This window comes from Agelaius phoeniceus, chromosome 19, assembly GCF_051311805.1.
Source record: "Agelaius phoeniceus isolate bAgePho1 chromosome 19, bAgePho1.hap1, whole genome shotgun sequence".
NCBI classification, from domain to species: Eukaryota; Metazoa; Chordata; class Aves; order Passeriformes; family Icteridae; genus Agelaius; species Agelaius phoeniceus.
In genome coordinates, this window is record NC_135283.1 from 12448348 (window position 1) to 12462092 (window position 13745).

A 13745-nucleotide genomic window follows, 5' to 3' on the forward strand; every position below is an offset into this window, starting at 1 on the left:
TGCCATCAACTGTATTTTTCTATATGTTCATGTGACCTGATAATGTCTTACCTGTGTGTGATTTCTCCTTCCATAGACCTTGTATCTGTACTTCCTGTATCGGACTTAGCCATGTGGCCTTGGAATGCTACGCAATGTATGGATCTACTGGGTGTAAATGTTTATATATTGTACAGCACCTTTATACAGACTTCTGAGCTTCTGACTAGAGAGAGACCTGTAAATCACTCATTATTTTTTATATAGATATTAAAAACAAATTCCAGTTCATGGCCTGTTGATTCTGCACTGTCTAAACCAGGTTCTTGCTTGGCTATCAGGGGTGTCATGCAGGTTTTACCCACAAACATGCTACTCTTCTGGAAAATGAATGCAGTTTCTCACTGGAAGTCCTTGATCCCCTGTTCAAAAAACAAATGTTCAGCAAAGACGGTATCAAAACCATTAAGTCCTGTCAAAACAGTACAATCATGAAGTACTTGTCCTGTAGGTTTATTTGTACATTTTGCTATATAAAATTGTCATCTCCTTTTATATCTCACAACTTTTCCTTGTATAGAAAATAGCTGTAAACAATTTAGTACTAGCTGCAGCTCTTGTATGGCTTTAGTGCTTGATGTCCCACACCAGTTCCTACTGGTTTCAGTGCTAGCTGCCAGGATTCAGCCCCATTAATCCAGTTTTTCTGTGCATGGCATGGGATGACTTGATGAGGCCAGCACATTCTGGATATTGTAGAACAATAAAGCAGAAGGAAAACTGATATGTACACTGAGAATCTGTTTAAAAACTGAATGCCAGTTCCTGAATTCAGTTTGCAGGAGGCGTTTGGCGCTGCCAGGGCAACCAGAGTTTTACTTCACTGCAGCTTTGGTCTGGGAGATACGGAGTTGCCCCCTCCTAACCCTTACCTCCTCCCCTCAGCCCTCTTCTGTCGTGTCCCCTTCTCAGCCCCCCACCCCTACTCGAACTTCCAGCCTGCCCCTGCCCCATCCCTCTCTCTGCCCTTCACCGCTCCCCAGCTCGCCCTGCCCCATCCGTCTCTTCCCCCCACCGCCAGGCTTTTACTATAATTCTAAGATCTCATTTTCTTTTAATATAATAGAGATCATGAAATAATAAATCAGCCTTCTGAAAGGTGGAGTCAAGACACTCATCTCTTCCCCGTGTCCTGGGGACCCTTGAACACTCACCACAAACACCGGCTTGAACTGGTCTGGGAAGCACCAAATAAAATAAAATACAAAGCATTAAAAAGATAAAAATTAAAAATGAAAACTAAGATAAAATAGCTTAAAATTTAACAATAAATTAAATTAAATAAAAAAAAAATAAATAAATAAATGAAAAATTAATTAATTAAAAAAATAAAAATAAAAATAAAAATAAAAATAAAAATAAATTAATTAAAAAAATAAAATAAATGCTTTAAAAATAGAAAAATTTAAAATAAAAATGAAATAAAAAAGAAAATTTAAAAAAAGAAATAAAAGCTTTAAAAATAGAAAAATTAAAACTAAAAAGATAAAAAAAATAAAAAGCTTTAAAAATAGAAAAATTAAAAATAAAAATTAAATAAAAATTAAAATTTAAAAAATAAAATTAATTAAAAATTAATAAAAAACAAAATAAAAACCGTAAAGTGCTGTAAAGTGAAGTGCCGTAAAAATTCCACAAAGAGGCGTAAAGCGCGACTGTCGTAAAAGGTGCCGTAAAGCGCGACTGCCGTAAAACTGCCGTAAAGCGCGACTGTCGTAAAAGCTGCCGTAAAGCGCGACTGTCGTAAAAGCTGCCGTAAAGCGCGACTGTCGTAAAAGGTGCCGTAAAGCGCGACTGTCGTAAAAGCTGCCGTAAAGCAAAACTGCCGTAAAAGGTGCCGTAAAGCAAAACTGTCGTAAAAGGTGCCGTAAAGCGCGACTGTCGTAAAACTGCCGTAAAGCGCGAATGTCGTAAAACTGCCGTAAAGCGCGAATGTCGTAAAAGGTGCCGTAAAGCGCGACTGTCGTAAAAGGTGCCGTAAAGCAAAACTGTCGTAAAAGGTGCCGTAAAGCGCGACTGTCGTAAAAGGTGCCGTAAAGCAAAACTGTCGTAAACGGTGCCGTAAAGCAAAACTGTCGTAAAACTGCCGTAAAGCGCGACTGTCGTAAAAGGTGCCGTAAAGCGCGACTGTCGTAAAAGCTGCCGTAAAGCAAAACTGTCGTAAAACTGCCGTAAAGCGCGACTGTCGTAAAAGGTGCCGTAAAGCAAAACTGTCGTAAAAGGTGCCGTAAAGCGCGACTGTCGTAAAAGGTGCCGTAAAGCAAAACTGTCGTAAACGGTGCCGTAAAGCAAAACTGTCGTAAAACTGCCGTAAAGCGCGACTGTCGTAAAAGGTGCCGTAAAGCGCGACTGTCGTAAAAGCTGCCGTAAAGCAAAACTGTCGTAAAAGGTGCCGTAAAGCGCGACTGTCGTATACCCGAACTTTTTACGACAGTCGCGCTTTACGGCAGTTTTACGACAGTGGCGCTTTACGACACTACATTTTATGGAACTTTTACAGTACTTTACAGCACTTTACAGATTTTATTTTGTTTTTTATTAATTTTTAATTAATTTTATTTTTTTAATTTTAATTTTTATTTAATTTTTAGTTTTAATTTTTCTATTTTTAAAGCTTTTTATTTTATTTTTATCTTTTTAGTTTTAATTTTTCTATTTTTAAAGCTTTTATTTCTTTTTTAAAATTTTCTTTTTTATTTCATTTTTATTTTAAATTTTTCTATTTTTAAAGCATTTATTTTATTTTTTTATTTTTATTTTTATCTTAATTTTTAGTTTTGATTTTTTTATTTTTAAAGTATTTTTTTTAATTTTTTTTTTATTTAAAAATAAAAAATTATTTTTAATTGGTTTTTTTAATTTTTTTTTATTTAATTTTAAAAAATTAAATTTTTTTTTAATTTTTATTTTTGATTTATCTATTTTTAAAGCTTTTTATTTTATTTTTTAGTTTTATTTTTTATTTAATTTTTATTTTTAATTTTTTTATTTTATTTTTAAAGCATTTATTTTTTATTTAATTTTTATTTTTGATTTATCTGTTTTTAAAGCTTTTAATTTTTTTTATTTTATTTTTTATTTAATTTTTATTTTTAATTTTTTTATTTTAAAGCATTTCTTTTATTTTTTTAATTTATTTTCTATTTCATTTTTAGTTTTAATTTTTCATTTTTAAACTATTTATTTTATTTTTTTAATTTTATTATTTAATTTTTTTTTTCTTTTTCTATTTTAAAGCGTTTATTTTATTTTTTAATTTTATTTTTTATTTAATTTTTAGTTTTGATTTTTGTATTTTTAAAGCATTTGTTTTATTTTTATTTTTTATTTAATTTTTATTTTTGATCTTTCTATTTTTAAAGCTTTTTTAATTTTTTATTTAATTTTTAGTTTTAATTTTTTTTATTTTTAAAGCATTTCTTTTATTTTTTAATTTTATTTTTTATTTATTTTTAGTTTTGATTTTTCTATTTTTAAAGCATTTCTTTTTTTTTAATTTTATTTTTTTATTTAATTTTTAGTTTTTATTTTTTTATTTTTAAAGCATTTCTTTTATTTTTTAAATTTTTTTTATTTCATTTTTAGTTTTAATTTTTTATTTATAAACTATTTATTTTATTTTTTTAATTTTATTTTTTTATTTAATTTTTAGTTTTGTTGTTTTTATTTTTAAAGCATTTGTTTTATTTTTTATTTTTTATTTAATTTTTAGTGTTAATTTTTTTATTTTTAAAGCATTTATTTTATTTTTTAATTTTATTTTTAATTTATTTTTAGTTTTGATTTTTCTATTTTTAAAGCATTTCTTTTTATTTTTTAATTTTACTTTTATTTAATATTTACTTTTGATTTTTCTGTTTTTAAACCATTTCTTTTATTTTTTTAATTTCATTTTTATTTAATTTTTAGTTTTAATTTTTCTATTTTTAAAGCATTTATTTTATTTTTTTAATTTTTTTTTTAATTTTTAGTTTTAATTTTTCTATTTTTAAAGCATTTATTTTATTTTTTTAATTTTTTTTTAATTTTTAGTTTTAATTTTTCTATTTTTAAAGCTTTTTATTTTTTAAATTTTCTATTTTATTTAATTTTTTTTATTTTCCCATTTTTAAAGCTTTTTTTTAATTTTATTTTTTATTTAATTTTTATTTTTAATTTTTCTATTTATAAAGCTTTTTATTTCATTTTATTTGGTGCTGTCCAGACCAACTTAAGCTGGTGATTGTGGTGGTGTTTGAGGGTCTTGCAGTTACCCTGATTAATAGGTAGAGATGATGTTTGGAGGCCACAGTGTTACAGGTAGGGGTTAAACAGTTTTTTAGGGTCTTTCAGGTGATTTTTCAGGGATTTTTAGGGATATTTTAGGGGTTTTTTTGCAGGAGTTTTTTAGGAATTCTCTGGACATGTTTAGGATACCTTTAGGGCTTTTTCAGGGCTTTTAAAATAATTTTTAGGGTGTTTTAATGACTGTCTTACCGGGGCGCCCCAGCCACCCAAGCCACCCCATGCCGGCGCTGCAGCGCTCCAGCCCAGCCTCCCGTCAGCGCCGCCCGTGGTCACTTCCCCTCTCCTGCCGCCGCCGCTGCATGGCAGGCCGAGCTGCGCCTTCCCCACCGCACCCTCCCACTTCAGAGCTGCTGGATGGTGTGGCTCCGCCACCTTCTGCAACCACGGACGTCCCGGTGTTTCCCCTTCCACAGCCGCAGCCGCAGCCCCGTTCCCGTTCCCACAGCTCCGCTGCCTCCCACACCCCCAGGCCCGCCTGCCGCCATGATGACTGCCCGTGCTGTGGTAGTGACGGAACCCATGCATGCGCAGTTGGTACAACCCCAGCACCAGTGATATCACTCCGCGCCGACTCATCGAACCACAGCGCTGCTCCCGGGATCAGCCGCACGCATGCGCAGTTCTATCTCCATGGCCCTGCCGCCACCCCCCACTGCGTTTGCCACAGCTTTGGTACAGCGCGGTCCTGGTTCCGAGCCGCTGTGTGCCATTGTCCGGCCACAGCCGGCATCCCTGTGCCCTGGCACACCACTTCTGCCGCCACTGCGTCTATACACGGCACCACAGCAGGGGAAAACTGCAGAGCCTTGCATGTATCCTTTGCCAGCACTGCAGCCCAGTTCTCCCAGTCCAAGGAGGAGCTGCAGCACTGGGTGCCCAATGCACACAAGGCTCCCCTGGCACCCCCTGCCCACGCCAGGGCCAGGGTCCCAGGGGCTCCCAGTGCTGTGACAGGGACTGTGCAGCCCCCACAGCATTGACCTGGCCCTTTGAGAGCCCTCCCCACCGCCAGCCCTGCTGCTGGCACCTGATGAAACCTGAACATGGCACCTGGGCCTGGATTCTCCTGCCAGGCCTGAAGGGCAGAGCGAGCGAGGGTGGCTGTGAGGAGCCCAGGAGCCATCCCCAGTGCCAGGGCTGCTGCTGGCAGTGCCCAGAGCACGGTGCAGGGGGGTCTCCTGTGCCACCACCCCATTTCCAGACCCCTCTGTGATGGGAACATGCAGGAACGGCCACCACAGCCCCCTGCACCCTTCTGGGCTGTACCCAGCACCTCTGGCACCCCTTGCCCAGCTCCTCCCTGGTGCCACAGGGCTGCCACAGGCCCAGAGGGACAGCAGGACACACAGACAGATGGCATTGGGCCTTTCATGGCAGAGCAAGGTGACAGAGAGGGGACACACTTGTCTTCAGGTTGTTTATTGGCATCTCCCTCGGCTCAGGGTGCCCTGGCCCTGCCAGGCTGGTGCTGGCTCACCCATAGGCACTGCAGGGGCTGGGCTGGGCAGACACCCCCAAAACAGCCACAGCCCCCCCCGGGCATCAACACCCCCCAACACCCTCAGGGCCCTGCACAAAACCCCGTGAAAAAGCCCCAAAGCAGCAGAAATGCCAAGGGGAGGCTCCAGCTGCCTCATCTGAGTCCTCCCCAGAGCCCCGAGGTGCAGAATTGGGGGTTGAGCACCACGTGCACCCCACTGGGGCTGTCCTGGGCTTCCAGTCCCGGCTTCTCCTGTTCTGGGGGCTGTGCTGGGCCAGGCACCAAGGAGGGCAGCAATGAATCATCCCCTGGGATCCTTCTGGGGGCGTCCAGAGCAAGGGGTTCGAGTCCAGAGGTTTAAGATCAGCAGAGCTCCTCTGGCCCTGCCTCTGTCCCCATGTCCTGGGGGAGTCACGGGTGGAGGGGCCGGGGTTTGGCACGGCAGGAGCCCCTTCCCCAGCCCCCAGCACCCACTGGGGTCCAGCAGCAGCTCCGGGGCAGCCCCCAGGGGTGCCAGGGGTGCTGTGGGTGTACCCCAAGCCCCATGCCCCACCTCCAAGGAGTCTGTGACCCAGAAGCTTTGGCCAAGGAGGGGCCCTGGGTTTGCTCCCAGCCGCAGGGACGGCACTCGGCATCCAGCACAAACCCCTGGAGCCTGGGGCTGCTCCCCTTCCTCCTCCTCCTCTTCTTTGTCCTTTTCTCTTAATTCTTGGGGCTTTTCTTCAATTTCTTTTTTTTTTTTTCTTTTTTTCCTAATTTTCCCCTCCCCCTCCTGTTTCGTTTCTTTGTTGTTGTGTTGGTTTTTTTTTTCCTTCTTTTTCTTCTGCCGCGACATCAAACGAAAGAGGAGAAGCCAGCGATGGGGGCTCTGGAGCCGGGGGCCAGGCTGCTGGGCGGGCGGTACAGGGTCCCGGGCTGGCTGCTGGGGGCGTTGCCGGGGGTCTGGGGGGTGGGAGTCCTGCTGGCTTTGGGGCGGAACAGGCTGCCCTGCTGCGTGGAGGCGCTGTTGGACAGCGGGGTGTGCTCGGGCTCGCCCGAGTCGCTCTCGGTGTAGCTGTAAGCCTGAGCACGGGAGATGCCCTTCTGCTGCCGCCGCCAGGAGTTGTAGTAGGTGGGGTCGCTGATGTAGTGGTTGACAAAGGAATGCGCCTTCTGGTGCCCAGGGTCCACCTCGTACTCGCTGTCGCTGCCCTGAAAAACAGGACAGGGCAAGGTGCTCAGGTGGGGACACTTTGGATTTTTAAGATTTTTCTAAGCTTTTTGATGTTGATATTTTTGTAGGGAACTTTTTCACACCCTTTCTGTAAATAACTCATTGTTTTGCATTCTTTTATGGAGGAAGAGAAAGTTGATGGGCTGTTGGTTTGTCCAGTGTCACTGGAGAGGTGGCACTGTCACCCTCCAATCCACTGTCGCTTTTGGAAATCTATAAATGTTAGAGTCAGGAAATAAACTTCTCCTTTTTTTCGCTTTGAGAACAGCAGTGTGAGCTTGTGTTCTTTCATGTCCTACAGTGACAGGGGACAGCTCCCAACAGCCCCAAAATTCAATGGGGTCGGGCTCTGCTCCCTGCAATGAGAGGGAACGACCCCAGTGTAAATAAAAGGCATTCAGGCTGCAGGAAGAAGAGCAGGATCAGCCTGTGCCCTGTCGTGGGGGCACAAAGTGCTGGCACTGCCAAGCTCTGAGCCCTCTCTGTCCCAACCCTGCCCCTCTGCCAGCACTCTGAGTGTCACAGGGGCTGCAGGGGCACACAGCACCTCAGCTCAGCCCAAGGGCTCTAATTCCTTAAATCCTAATTTCTTAAACCTTAAAGACAAGAAATCCCAATTTCTTAAACCTTAAATCTCGGGGAATCCCGATCTCCAAGATCCCCTTGGAAAGATGGCTTTACTTGTCATCCAAACGGAGTGAACCAAGCTGTGCCAGGGGAATTCGGGAGGAATTTCCACATGGAAAGGGTGGCCTGGCATTGGCAGGGGCTGCCCAGGGAGGTTTGGGGTGCCCGAGGAGGGGCTGGATGTGGCACTCATGGCTCTGGGCTGGGGACAAGGTGGGCATGGGGCACAGCTGGGGCTCGGTGATCTCAGAGGGTCTTTTCCAGCCTGAACAATTCTGTGATTTCCAGCACTTTCCCGGTGCTTTCCCAGGGCTCTTTTAGGAACGCTGGCGAGCACATCCCGAAAGTATTTGCATCCCTAAAGTGTTTAAAGGCTGGGACGGCTGCAGCATCGCTGGGGGGTTTCTGCCTCTTGCTAAAACAAAACAAAACCTCCTACAAAAGGTTCCTGAGCGCTGGCGAGGCCGCGATGCCCCCGGGGCTGGCGGGGAGGGTGTTTTTGGGCTCTGCCGGTAATTGGATTCAGCTTCTCCGGCGGCGCACAAAGGGCCCATTGAGAGCGGTGGGAACTGCCCCGCGCCAGCGCCAGCTCCCGCAGCTCTTCACAGCTCCTCAAAAGCCACTCGAGCCCTGCTCGGGCCGCAGCGAGAGGAGCCGGCATCTGCCAAGGAACAGCCGGTGCGGGCAGGGGCGGGGGGGCAGCCTGGGCACGGTCCCCTCCCGCTCGGGGACAGCCTGGGCACGGTCCCCTCGTGCTCGGGGACAGCCCTAGGGACCCAAAGGACCTTCCCCCGGGTGTCAGCCCCTCGGGATCCATCCTGGGGGTGACAGCCCCGTGGCCTCCCCGGGGCTCCACAGCTGCCCGTGGCCCCGGGGCGAGACAAAGGTGGCATTTTGTGGAGTTGGCAGAGCCGCGGGCGTTGCCACCAGCGACCGGGCAGCGCGACAGCCCCCGGTGACCCGTTGTGCCCTGTGCCCTGTCCCCAGCAGCGTCACATCCCCAGCAGAGGGGCCGGGGGCTGTGCCAGCTTCCACCGAGCTGCGGGGATGCCGCTGCGTGCAGAGCGGGATGGGGCGGGAGCAGCAGCACCGAACGCGCCCCGGACTGCTCGGGGTGGGCAGAGGAACAGCCCCACACGGGCTGGTGGTGCTCAGGGAGGGCTCCCAGCACCCTCCACATCCCCCCAGCCTGGTCCCTGTCCCCGTGTGCGGCCCCGGGGCTCACCTGGGAGTCGGAGACCTCGGAGGGTTTCTCGGTCAGGCTGCTGCTCTCGGCGGGGATCAGGTCGTTGTACTTGGTCACGTCCTCGTCCGAGTAGTGCAGGCTGCCGGGGCTGGGCCGGGGCGGGGACCTTGGGGACACACAGAGGGGTGGTCAGCGCGGGTCACCGCCACGCGGGGTTGGGCCACTTGGGGACAACCCCGAGGATCCATAGGGCTGCGTCAGGGGGCACCCTCAGCCCTGCCAACCCCTCCCAAGAACCCCAATCCCACTGTCAGGGATTTTCAGGGGGGACATCGAGCAGATCGGGGTCACCCCTGGGGATCCAAGCCCTCCTCACCCCATGACAGAGCAGGGATGAGCAAAGACGCTCCCCCTGCCCGGGGAGGGGGCTGTGGGGGGGTCCCTACCGGGTGTAGATGCCGTTCTTCCTGCAGAAGGAATTCTTGACCGACAGGCGGCGGTTGTTGAGCTCCAGGGCGGGGAAGCTGCCCTCATCCAGGCTCACCATCTCGCCGTGGCTCAGGGCGGCCGCCTTGGAGCTGTTCCCTGGGGGATGGGATGCTCAGCCTCCCCCAGCCCCTCTGCAGGCAGCACAGCACGGCCCGGAGGGCTGGGGATGGCCCGGGAGGGCTGGGGATGGCTCCAGAGGCTGGGAATGGCTCCAGGGAGCTGGGAATGGCCCCAGGGAGCTGGGAATGGCTCCAGGGAGCTGGGGGTTGTGGTGGTTCCAGAGTCACCAGGGCCTGGGGACAGGCAGGAGGTGCCAGCCTTGCCCTGGCTCAGCCCCCTGCCCTGCCCCGGTGCCCCCAGCTCCTCACTCTGAGCTGTTTGTTTAACGAGGAGCTCTGGATTTTCCCCACAATTTGAGCCCTTGACAGAGCTAAGAAAACAGAGCAGTGTTTGGCTAATCCCAGTGACCTCTGCGAGCCCCCGGGCTGTTCTGCCTCCACAGCTGCCTGTGGGACAAGCCCTTCATTTCATCTCGAGCTCTCTGTGCTCTCTGGGACACCACAGCACGGTTATGGGGTGGCTCCGGGGCTCTGCAGGAGCTGCTCCAAGGCAGGCAGGAGGGGAGGCTCCCACCACTCCACACAGACCCCCAAAGGCAGGGAGAGACCCCAAAAGGCTCCCCCAGGAGCAGGAGGGTCCTGTCACACCCACCACACGCCCTCGCTCACCTGAGTCCGACTTCTTGGAGTATTTCTTGCTCTGCCCGCGGATGATGAGCACAAAGACGAGGAGGAGGATGAAGATGAGCCCCACCAGGGCAATGACCACCAGGAACCACCACTCCTCATAGAAGGGGTTGGTTTTCTGGGCTGGGGCAGAGCAGGGAGGGTCAGAGGGGGACAGGGACATGGGGACAGCCCTCTGCAGAGCACAGGGTCACATGGGGAGGCCCAGATCCCCGGAAAGGGAGGGGGGGTTTGGAAAGGGGGTGCTGGCAGTAGGACTGGGGCTCTGTAGGAGCCAGGGGTGGGTTCAGTGATGGCCATGAGAGCAGAGCAACAGCAGGAGCCTCCCTCTGGCACAGAGGGGCCCTGGAACCCACCTGACACGGAGGGGGAAGGGGTGCTGGGGGTGCCGTAGCCGTAGTCATTCACAGCAATGACCCGGAAGTCGTAGCTGACCCCCTGCTTGAGGATGTCCATGCTGAAGGTGTAGGAGGTCACCTCCTTGGGGATGTCTTTGATGAGGATGTCCCAGAGCCCCTCATCTGGAAGAGACAACGGGGCTGGGATTTTGGGGCTGGGATTTTGGGGCTGGCTCTGCAGGACAGCCCAGGCCAGGGGTGCTGTCCCTCCATCCACCAGCCCTGCAGGTGCTGCCCTTGCCATCAGCCCCACTCAGCAGCATTTTCCTCACAGGCACCCCCAGACACTGCGTCCCAACGCCCAAGCCAGGTCAGCACTCCCTGCCTCAGTTTCCCCTCTCCTGACTGTCACCATCATATTTTCTGGAAAAATCCCTTCACCAGGATTTCTCTCTTGGGAAGCTGAGAAGCCTCAGAGAAAAAGGCAAACAATATTATCCCATTTGCTTCTCCTGTGTTTCTTTGCTTTGGAATGTATTTGGAGATTGTTTATCCAACAGGTGGTTGTTTGATGGGTTTCATGTGAATTGTTTTGACTTATTGGCCAGTCATGGTCAGGCTGTGTCAGGACTCCTTCCAGAGCCACAAGTTTTCATTCTTTGTAGCCTTTTGTCTGTATCCTTTCTCTATTCTTTAGTATAGTTTTAATGTAGCATTCTTCAATATAACATAGATCATAAAACAATAAATCAGCCTTCTAAGAACATAGAGTCACATTCATCATTTCCTCCTTCATCCTGGGGACCCAGCACACACCACACCCGACCCCACCTGAGCAAATACCACCCATCCCCATGTGAGCTGGGCATGGAGCAGAGGCAGCAGTGGTACCTGAGGGCCGGGCCTCGATGACGTATCTGGTGATGGGACCTTGGCCAGGGTCCCCACTGGACCAGTGGATGGTGATGGCCGAGCCATAGCGGGAGATGAAGGGCTCTCCAGGGGGGCCAGGGGCACCTGGGCACCAGAGCACAGCTGGAGGCAGGGGCACAAACTGGCCCAGAGCTGGGCCAGCCCCCAGCCCATCTCCTCAGCCTGTGTGTCCCCAGCTGTCCCCCGTACCTTCCCCGGGCCCCGTGGTGATGTTGGCCTCGACGTCCGGCCCGTAGGCGAAGGTTCTGGCCCGGATTCGGAAGCGGTAGGTGACACCCTCAGCCAGGTCCTTGACCTTCATCCACAGCGGGCTGCTCCCCTTCACATCCACCGTCACGATCTTGCTGACACCTGCAGGGACAGAGGCTGAGCCGGGTCCCCCCCAGCCCTGCCCGCTGCCCCTGGCCGTGCCCTCACCATCCACGGGCGTGCAGGGCTCGTAGACCAGCCTGTAGCCCTCGAGGACGCCGTTGGGCAGCGGAGGTGGCTCCCAGGACACGTTCACTGAGGTGGTGGTCAGCTCGCTGAAGCGGATGGAGCCGGGAGCGCTGGGGGCTGCCGGGGGACAGGGGCAGCTCAGTGCTCCAGGGGACACCCCCAGTGCCAGCCAGCCCCTGTCCCTGCCTCTACAACCTAATGCTGATTGATCACCAGCTCACACCCCCAGGGCCCCATCCCTGCTGCAGCAAAGATTCCACAGGGGAACGACTTTCCTTGTGTCCTCCCAAAACCTTCGCCATCCTCAAGATTAAAAATTCACCTCCGTGTGACCCCACGCCACCAACCCGCTGGGGTGAGCCCAGCGATGCTCTGCTCAGGACTGCAGCATGAATCCCTGCAGCTGGAGCCACGGAGACACCTCCCCAGGGAGCCCAGGGCCAGGAGGGTGCAGGGGGAGCCGTGCCACGGGCCCCACCTGCCTGCTGTGTCCGTGCCTTCACGGGGACGCTGCGGGGCCCGTCCCCTGCCGCGTTGAAGGCGGCCACGCTGACCCAGTAGTAGGTGTAGCCCGTCAGGTTCTTCAGCTTCACGCCAGTCTCAGGCAGGAAAAGGGTCTTGACCCTCGTGCTCTGGTTCTGCCGCTGCTCCTCCCAGAAGTGGATCTGCAGGATGGGGCATGGGGACCTGGATGGGGCGCGGGTCCCACCCAGCTCGCCTTCCCCGAGCCCTCCAATGTCCCTGCCCGGGCTCCAAGTGGTCAGAGGGAACAGAACAGCCTCTCCTGCAGGAGGGCTCCAGGCTGTGCTGGGCATCAGGCAGGGCTGGCATCGCCAGGGTGTGCTGAGATCGCCTTTGAGCCGTGCCTGATTCCCGCGGGATGGGGACAAGCAGGAGGAACCACAATGGATGGGGACCAGGAGGTGTCTGGAGCACGGGGCTGGGTACCACGGCTGCATCCTAATGCATCCCAACAGCACCTGGGCTGCATCCCGACACATCCCGGCTCTATCCCTGTGCATCCTGACACACCCCAATACATCCCGGCTCTATCCCGACACATCCCTGTGCATCCCGACACATCCCAGATGCATTCCGGTTCTGTCCCGACACATCCCGGCTCTATCCCGGTGCATCCCGACACATTCGAGCCGTATCCCGACAAATCCCAGCTGCATCCCGACAATTTCTAGTTATAGCCCGACACATCCCGGCTCTTTCCCGACACATCCCGGTACATTCCAGGGCCGACGGCGCCATCTGCTGCCCCGCCGCCGCTCGGCACCGGGATGGGACACCCGGCATCTCCCCGGGACATCCTCCCAGAGCCCCTTCCCCGAAATCAGGCACAGCACCCCCAGTGCCCCCCACCCTGTGCCGCCCAGGGGTTCAGCCCCTCCCCAGAGCCCCCCGGGCGGGTGCCAGCCCCCAGGCGACAGGAGGTACCTTGTAGCCCTGGATGTCGCCGTTCTGGCTCTCCACGGGGGGCGGCTCCCAGGTGACATCCAGCTGCGTGGCCGTCACCGCCTGCACGGCCACGTTCCGGGGCGCTGCGGTGGGCACTGTGCCCAGGGGAGGGGACGGGGTCACTGCGCTGGTTCCCAGGACAGCTGAGCCCCCTTCCCGCAGCCCCAAGAGAGGCAGAGCCTGCCAGGACTCACCTGCTTCCCCCACAAACACCTCCTGGGGGGGGCTGGGGGGTCCCTCGCCCACGGCATTGTAGACGCTCATCCGGATCTCATAGCGCCGGTGCTTGCTCAGGTCTGGGGGACAAAGGGCGAGTGGGACCCTCCCCAGGCTGGGGCAGCCCCGCTACCCCCGGGGGACCTGGCAGAGCCCCCCTTGTTGGGAAGAAGGGGGTGTCCCGAAGGAGCAGCTGGATGGGGCAGAGGGGTTCCAGCTGGCCCTGCAGTGCAGGGACACACAGGGGTGGCACTGGGGGACACACAGGGGTGGCACTGGGGGACAC

General features: G+C 51.2%; 1 protein-coding gene across 6 annotated transcripts in view; it reads right to left on the bottom strand.

Annotated features, from left to right (window-relative positions):
• Positions 1-5726: 5726 nt before the first annotated feature.
• SDK2 (sidekick cell adhesion molecule 2) overlaps positions 5727-13745 on the bottom strand; it is a 49949-nt gene continuing 41930 nt past the window's right edge. For all 6 annotated transcript variants that reach the window (XM_054645121.2, XM_077188269.1, XM_077188267.1 and 3 more), the window contains 11 exons: positions 13438-13539; positions 13223-13338; positions 12255-12441; positions 11756-11893; positions 11528-11689; positions 11297-11422; positions 10424-10588; positions 10050-10190; positions 9279-9417; positions 8872-8998; positions 5727-6997 (listed from right to left, as the gene is read on the bottom strand). In XM_054645121.2, coding sequence (XP_054501096.2) covers positions 6641-6997; positions 8872-8998; positions 9279-9417; positions 10050-10190; positions 10424-10588; positions 11297-11422; positions 11528-11689; positions 11756-11893; positions 12255-12441; positions 13223-13338; positions 13438-13539 — 1760 coding nt within the window. In that variant the 3' untranslated portion in view covers positions 5727-6640. The remainder of the gene's footprint in view (positions 6998-8871; positions 8999-9278; positions 9418-10049; positions 10191-10423; positions 10589-11296; positions 11423-11527; positions 11690-11755; positions 11894-12254; positions 12442-13222; positions 13339-13437; positions 13540-13745) is intronic.